Source organism: Prunus dulcis, unplaced genomic scaffold (assembly GCF_902201215.1).
Source record: "Prunus dulcis unplaced genomic scaffold, ALMONDv2, whole genome shotgun sequence".
In the NCBI taxonomy this organism is placed as follows: Eukaryota; Viridiplantae; Streptophyta; class Magnoliopsida; order Rosales; family Rosaceae; genus Prunus; species Prunus dulcis.
In genome coordinates, this window is record NW_023010130.1 from 36,356 (window position 1) to 44,359 (window position 8,004).

Genomic DNA, 8,004 nt, shown 5'->3' on the forward strand with positions numbered 1-8,004 from the left:
CTGGCCCTTCCCCTGATATCGGCAGAAGTGCCCAAGCGCTCTCTTGAGGAATATTTGATGTTCTTCAGGCATTGCACCAAGAGGTCGGCTGCTCAATGGCAAGTGGTGATCAGAAGGACCTATCCTTGGTTCCAGACTGGATTTCGGCTTTTTGAGAAGGAGCCAGAAGACGAGGCTGCCAGAACAGACTTCAGGAAGAAATTTCTGAGTATCACTCTGCCCAGAGATCTGCCCCATGGTGGGGGCAAACCTCCAAATTATCATCTCGGGGCAGAAGTCTACCATCCCAACTTCTGTGCAAGGCAGCTTGGCTGCCCTCAGCTTATTCCGCTGAAGTCATATCGGAGCTGTAACCGGGCCTCTTCCTGTAGAGATGCAGATGACCTGGAGGTGCACAAGGATGCTCGGTGTGCAGTGAATAAGATCAACAACAGCACGGATGCCCTCTATCCCTCATGGGAACCAAATTCCTGCAGTTTCGCCGATTTTGACACCTGGTGGCATGCCAGATTCCAAAATCTGCCTGCCTCTGTTACTGCCCTGAAGGTGCTCTTCGATGGTTGGGAGAACTGGCTAGTTTTTGCGGATGGGGAGGCTAGAGAGCATATGATCCAGACCATCAAGGACATCAATGCACAGATTATAGAAGGTAGACATCTGATTCTGTCTGTTGTTTGTTCTGTCTTGATAATCTGCTTTTGACATACATTCTGCCTGTTATTAGATCCTTCTCTGACAAAGAACGTGGGTGGACAGTCTGTCCAGGCCGGAGAAGTGATTGGTAAGCCTTCTTCCCTTTGATTTTCTCCTGTCTTTTCCTGTTGGATTGGCTTCTAATCTTTTCCTGTTTGGTGCAGTCTCTTCTGTCATTGCCGCCGGGGATTTGGAGCTTCCTTCTGCTGATGAAGAGGATGATGTTGAGGCAGAACAAACCCCTGCCGAGGTTGTTCCTTCTGGTAGAAGAAAATGAAAAGGGGCTGGCATTCCTGGTGAGTTTGGAACATTCCAACTGTTCTTTCTGAATTTATTCTGCTTTCTCTTTTCTAATCTTTTGCTTTTGTTCTGTCCAGCTGGGAGTCCTTCTCCTCCTCCCACTAAGTTAAAAAAGCTTAAGAAGAAGGGCGAAGTGGAGTACTTTGCCGCAGAAGAGGCCGCAGCAATCCCGGTCAGTCCTTCTGGGACGGATGACGAACTGCGAGAAGCTTTTGAGGAGGTGGAGCAGGAAAAAGAGCTGCAAGAGCTGGAGGAGGTGCCCCAAAAGAAAGTGGTAGTGGTGGAAGACGAGGTGAGTTTTAGTCTGAGATTTGCATCAGTTTTCTCTTTTTTTTCATTCCTTCTGTTCTGATCCTTGTTTCTGTAGGATGAAATCCCTGCTGAGGTGATTGCAGAGAGCATTGCCTTGGCGCAGAAGCAACAAAAGGGTCTAGGTGCTGAGCTGACTAGTTCAGAACTGGCTCTTTTTGAGGATGCTGAGGCAGAACACTCTACTGCCACTCCAGAGGCCGAGGATCGGGTGGAGCCATCTATATCAGATCCTGTGGATCAGGCAGAATTAACTGTTGTGGTTCCAGAGGCTGAAGTAGGAACAACTGCAGCTGCTCCTGTGGTTGTGGTAATTTCCCTTCTCAACTTGTTCATGTTTTTTGTTGTTCTGTCTGTTCTGCCTGTTCTAACAGTTGCAGTCTTTTCAGGTGGAAGTGCCTAAGGCTACTGGTGCTCTGGCCGCTGTATCCAACCCCCTGAAGCCTCCCATTGTCGCTGTAAGTTTTCATAACTTTTGAGCCTCTTATTATTTTTGCCTTTCTGCCTGGTCCTAACTTATGCTTTCTTCTGCAGATGCCTATTCATTCGCTTCCAGGATCATCTGCTACGGCTTCTTTCGCTGATCCAGAGCTGGAAGAGTTTGAAGCCATGGATCTGGATGCTCAACTGGACAGGCTGGAGAAACTCAGCTCTCCTCCGAGCAAGGCAAAATCTAGAGCAGTGCAGGAGGCCATGGAGAGGTTAAAAATCTGGCAGTCGACTGAGCTGGAGTTTGATGAGGATAAAGGGGCTCTAGATCAGCTGATGAAAGATCTGGACCTGCTGCATAGACAGAACATGGCTCCAAAGCCCATTCTTGAGATGGGCCTAAGCTTGGCCAGAGATGTGCTTAATCTGCACGATCGCTATGAGGATCTCAAGCCTACCTTCAAGACCTCTGAGCTCTGCAAAGCTACACACGAAGCCAATCTGGCTGACTTCGCAAAGCAGAAGGCAGAACTGGACCAGATGGTGGCTGGATATAAGGAGGCCAAGGCTACTGCGGATAAGTTGGAGAAGCAGATTGAAGAGCTTCAAAAACAACTGGCAGAGTGCAGGGAGGTGCAGAACAAGCTTGGGACTGGACTGAGCTCTAAAACCAAGGCCACCTTCCTTGTGCAGAGCATGGTTGTAGCTTCCAGGCCAGCTTTGGAAATTGCAGAAGCCTCGATCCACCAAGGAGTGCTGCTCCAGAAGGAACTTTCTGTCAAGAAGGCGAACCTGCAGGAAACCCTTGGGAAATTAGGATTTTAGTTCTTTCAAATTCTGTTTCTTTCGTTTATTTGGACAAATTTGCCGCTATGGTGGCTATTTAAATAAAGTTTGTTCTGCTTCCCTTTCAAACAGCATCTTACTTCTTTCATTTACCCTTGATGCAATAAGCAAAAACATAACTTTGGAAGTAAAAACGAAACAACTCTAAAGCAAAAACGGATTCATAAAATAGACAAAGTTAGCCTTGTTCTTTTTCTATCCCGGGGTCCGTCTGTACAGCTTGTGAATCCCACATGGTTGGGTAGAATTTCTTTAACCATTTGCCATTGATTGGGGCATTGTGAATAACTCCATCTCTGTCCTGCAACCTATATGCCCCCATTCCGAGGATCTGGTTAATCACAAAAGGACCTTCCCATGTAGGTGACCATTTTCCATATCCAGCTACGTGTGCTCCAAGAGGCAGAATTGCCTTCCAGACTATCTCTCCCTCTTCAAAACTCTTATCTCTGACCCTTTTGTTGTATGCCCTTGACACAGCCTGTTTTCCTGCTAAGAGTTTGTTGAGGGTGTCAATCCTACTTGCATCCAATTCTTCTAATTCAAGTAACATGGCTTGAGAGTAGTCTTCTCCTGTGAGATGGTGCTGGTGAGCAATTCTAAGAGATTGGACTGCTATCTCCATAGGCAGAATTGCATCATGGCCGTAGGTTAGAGCATAGGGAGTCATGCCAGTTGCTTCTCTTTTTGAAGTTCTGTATGCCCACACAGTCTCTGACAACTTTTCATGCCATTGCTTTGGATTTTTCTCCAGCATCTTTCTGATGATATTGATAATCACCTTGTTACTTGATTCTGCCTGTCCATTAGCTTGAGCATAATAAGGGGTAGATTGAAGCAGTTTGAACTTGAATGTTTCCGCCATATCTAGCATATCCCTAGATATGAAAGAAGAACCCCTATCAGTTGTGATTGATTCTGGAATGCCGAATCTTTGTATGATCTGTTCTTCTATAAAGGTGATGATCTCTTGAGAAGTTGTGGTTTTGATTGGCTTGGCCTCTCCCCATTTGGTGAAATAGTCTGTAGCAACAATGATAAAACAATGCTGCTGGCTACTGGCTGGATAGATTTTGCCAATGAGATCCATTGCCCATCCCCTAAAAGGCCATGGTTTTACCACTGGATTCATGGGAACAGAAGGAGCCTGCTGGATTGGGCCGTGCCTTTGACAAGCTTCACATCCCTTAGAATAATTGATGCAATCCTTCAACATGGTTGGCCAGAAGTAGCCATACCTTCTAATTAACCAGCACATCTTTCTTCCTCCTTGGTGAGCCCCACAGATCCCTTCATGGGTTTCCCCCATGACTTTCATATATTCTGTCTTTCCGAGGCACCTTAATAGCACCTCATCCTTACTTTTTCGGACCAAATCTTCATTCCACATGAGGTAGTTTGTAGCCATGATTCTCACTCTTCTCTCAGAGGGCAGAGTGGGATACTGCAAGTAAGTCATGATAGGCTCTCTCCAATCGTCTTTAGTGATTAAGGCAGAATTGACTTCTATCTCCATTCCTCTAGTCAGAACTGACGGTAGAATTTTTCTTCCTATCTTGATGATCCTCTGGACGCAGTCTTCGGGGATTTGTATGCCTGATGCTACCTGAGCCAGTTCATTGGCTGCGAAGTTCTCTTCCCTTGGGATGTGTTCCCCAGTAGCTTCTCTGAATTCTGTCAACAGATTTCTAGCTGCTACTAGATATACAGCCAGGGAAGGATTCAGACACTTGTATTCTCCAGCAATTTGTTTTAAGACAAGCATTGAATCTCCCAGGATTTCCACGGATTGGACTCCTAATTCTACCAACATTTCCAACCCTATGATCAAAGCTTCATACTCGGCCCTGTTGTTGGTGCACTGGAAATCTAACTGGAAGGAATAGCAATGTCTGATCCCCAATGGTTCCTCTAGAACAACCCCAGCTCCTGAAGCCTTATCTGTCTTTGATCCATCAAAATATAGTTTCCAAGGTGTAAGATGAATCGAATAGATTGGATTGTTAAGGCAAACATGAGCCCTGGTTAGTAGATTTGCATTTGCTATGTCCAAAGAGTCCATGTTTTCAATTTCCTCTCCTGGGTGATCTGCTAGGAAGTCTGCCACAGCTTGCCCTTTGACAGCTTTCTGGGGGACATACCTGAGGGTGAATTCTGTTAAAGCCAAAGTCCATTTCCCAATTCTGCCTCTCAGCATTGGTCTTGTCAACATATACTTGATCAAGTCTGCCTTGGCGATGATATAGATAGTGTGTGGCAGCATATAATGTCTGAGCTTTATAGCAGTAAAATACAATGCCAGACAAAGCCTTTCTATTGCGGAATACCTTCTCTCCACTTCTGTCAGTGTTCTGCTTAGATAGTAAACTGCCTGCTCCTTTCCTTCCTTGTTGTCCTGGACTAGTAGACTTCCAATGGACACCTCTGATGCAGATACATAGAGTTTGAGTGGTCTGCCTCTCTTTGGTGGGGACAGAACTGGTGGATTTGAGAGGTAATCTTTTATTTCTTGGAATGCCCGTTGGTGCTGTTCTTCCCATTTGAATGTTTGTTCCTGTTTTAGTCTTAACAGGGAAGAAAAAGGCTGAATCTTTCCTACGGAATTAGATATGAATCTCCTTAGAAAATTGATCTTTCCTAGGAGACTCTGAAGTTCCTTTTTGTTCCGAGGTGGTAGGGCTTCCATGATGGACTTTGCTTTATTCTTGTCAACTTCTATGCCTCTGTGGTGAACCAAGAATCCTAAGAAATTTCCTGCCTGGACTCCAAAAACACATTTTTTGGGGTTCATTTTTAGCTTGTGCTGCCTCATTCTTAGGAATGCCTTCCTTAGACTTGATATGTGGTTTCCTTCCTCGGGGGACTTAATCACCACGTCATCTATGTAAACTTCTAAAGAATGTCCTATCATATCATGAAAAATGGAATTCATTGCCCTTTGATAGGTAGCACCCGCGTTTCTTAAACCGAAAGGCATTACAGTATATTCGAAAGCACCTATATGCCCTGGACACATGAAGGCTGTCTTGTGGATGTCTTGTTCTGCCATCATGATCTGGTTATAACCTGCATTACCATCCATGAAAGATAGCATCTGGTTATGAGCAGCTCCGTCTATCAGCATGTCTGCCATTGGCATAGGATATTCGTCCTTGGGAGATGCTTCATTCAAATTTCTGTAATCCACACAGATTCTAACTGCCCCTGTTTTTCTTTTGAGGACAGGCACAATATTTGCTAGCCAATCGGCATAGATGGCTGGTCTGATGAATCCTGCCTTGAGCAGCCTTTCTATCTCTTCTTTGACCTTCAGTTCCGTGTCCATAGACATTCTTCTCCTGGCCTGTTTAACTGGAAGGTAGCCATCTTTGATTGGCAGTTTGTGCTCTACTAGCTGTCTGTCCAGTCCTGGCATCTCGTGATAGTGCCAAGCAAAACAATCTCTGAACTCCTGCAAAAGTGCCATGAGTTCAGACTTGAGTGGTTCTTCTAAGAGTGTGCTGATGAAAGTAGGTCTTGGATCTTCTTCTGTCCCTAAGTTTATTTCTTGTAGAGGATCCTCCACTTCTGGCAGGGAGTCATCCAATGCTGCTGGTGCAAAATCTAATACTTCCTCCTGTAAAACTTCCTCTTCTTGCTCCTTCGTACTTTCATGCGTGAATTCTGCCATATTAGTGGCTGGATTCTGCATAAAAAACTTCCTTTCTTCCCAGTATATCAACAATCTTTTTGTGATGGATCGGATTGTTGCAGCTCGATCCTTGTTCCGTTGATTGGGACTAATCATCAGAGTTCTTAGCGTAGAAAGGTCTATTCCCGTCCTCCAGAGAATTGGCTAGACCTTCTTCAATGAGCCTTTGGGCCGTGACACCATGGGGGCGGCCGTTCTGGTTGGCTCCAAAGAAAGTAAAAGGACCGAGGTCGTCATGATAATACCTTGCTTCAAGACACATGGCAGAGGGTAGGAATGGCCGTGGATCGGCCTCTACAATCTCCATTTGGCCTTCATCATTCCATAGTGCTAGCTGCTGGTGGAGGGTGGAAGGAACACAAAAGCTCTGGTGGATCCAATCCCTGCCAAGTAGTGCATTGTAAGTGGTGGAAGTGGTATCTATCACAAAGAATGCTATTTTCAATTCCTTGCTTCCAACTATGACATCTACGTCTAAGATGCCATGGATTTTTGTAATGCCCCCAGCAAAGTTGGTGACGGTCAAACGTGTTGGAATCAAATCCTTCTCTGTTCTGCCCATCTTGCTCAGCATTCTGTGGGGTAATAGATTAATGGCTGCACCTCCATCTATCATGATTTTGGAAATAGGAATGCCTCCGAGGTTTGCTGTTATAAACAAAGGCCTGAGGTGGTTTGCCATTTCTCTGGTTGGTTTGGGGAAACAAAACTGCTCCGCAGCTGGATTTTTGGCAGTTCCGCCTGTTCTGGCGTTGTCTGCCTGTTGCTCTGGCATCTCCTTTGTTTCCGCCAGTCTGCACTCAAAGCTTTCCTGAGAGAAAACATCTCCTTCCAAGGTGCTTTCTTGTCCCTCGGCGGCCCTGAATTTTTCTGGCAGAATGAACACCATGTTAACTCCCAAGTCACTCTGTAGTAAGTCTTCTAACTCTGCGCCAAAAGCCTCTGTTTCAACATCCAATTCTTCCTCAAATTCCATCAGTTCTTCCCCGTATTCTTCGGTCCAATCATCTTGTTCTTCAGTTCCGAGGGGGTCATTCTGTCCTTCTGCAAATGTTCCATAGTCCAATTGTTCCTCTTCATATTCCTCCGTGGGGTCGTCTTCCCCTTGCTGCGGGGTAGCCTCGGATTTGCCTTGTGTCTGCATGATGTAGAGATGACTACCTGATGATGAGGCTGGATGGACAGGAGATTTGGCGGAAAGTTCTGTCCCCAGTAGTTTTCTTGAGTGACAAGCTTTCTGTTCTGTCTGGGGAAGTGCTTCAGGATTCTTTCCTTTCCAGCAGAATCGGTCTTTGAATGTATCTGCGTGTCATTCTGGCTCTTAAGATATGTGCAGTACTGCCTCTGGATTCTTCTTCTCTGAGTTCTGGTCAACTCCAGAGTTGGTCTACCGCTTTTTCCTACGGAGTACCACCTGCCCTCGATGATTGTTGCCAAGGGCTTTTCGTTTCCGGGTGTCTTGATCGATATTTCCTTCCTGGGCTGCTCTGTTCTCCTTTCACTGGGTTGTGCAGGCCTAAAACAGTTCTTCTATCTTGTTTTGTCTCGGGATGAGGTTCCAATCCTATCGAAGACGCTAGGTGTGGGCTGATTCTTTCTGTCTAGAACGACCTCTAACTCTGTCTCACATTTGCACCTGCTACAGAGCACTATCCCAGCCGATATGGCTGCTCTTGGTCTCTGGCTGGTCTCCCTTATAGTTCTTCTGCTTCTGCTGCAACTATCATCTGTCATTG

At 45.8% G+C, this 8,004-nt stretch overlaps 1 protein-coding gene across 1 annotated transcript; it reads right to left on the reverse strand.

Annotated features, from left to right (window-relative positions):
* Positions 1-2,755: 2,755 nt before the first annotated feature.
* Positions 2,756-6,247, reverse strand: LOC117612974. Its single transcript, XM_034341602.1, has one exon. The coding sequence runs from the start codon at positions 6,245-6,247 to the stop codon at positions 2,756-2,758; it is 3,492 nt and encodes a 1,163-aa protein (XP_034197493.1).
* Between the last annotated feature and the right edge of the window lie 1,757 nt (positions 6,248-8,004).

What these genes read in the sequence shown, in the direction of transcription:
- LOC117612974 (XM_034341602.1), bottom strand. Translation starts at nt 6,247, where the DNA reads ATGGCAGAATTCACGCATGAAAGTACGAAGGAGCAAGAAGAGGAAGTT.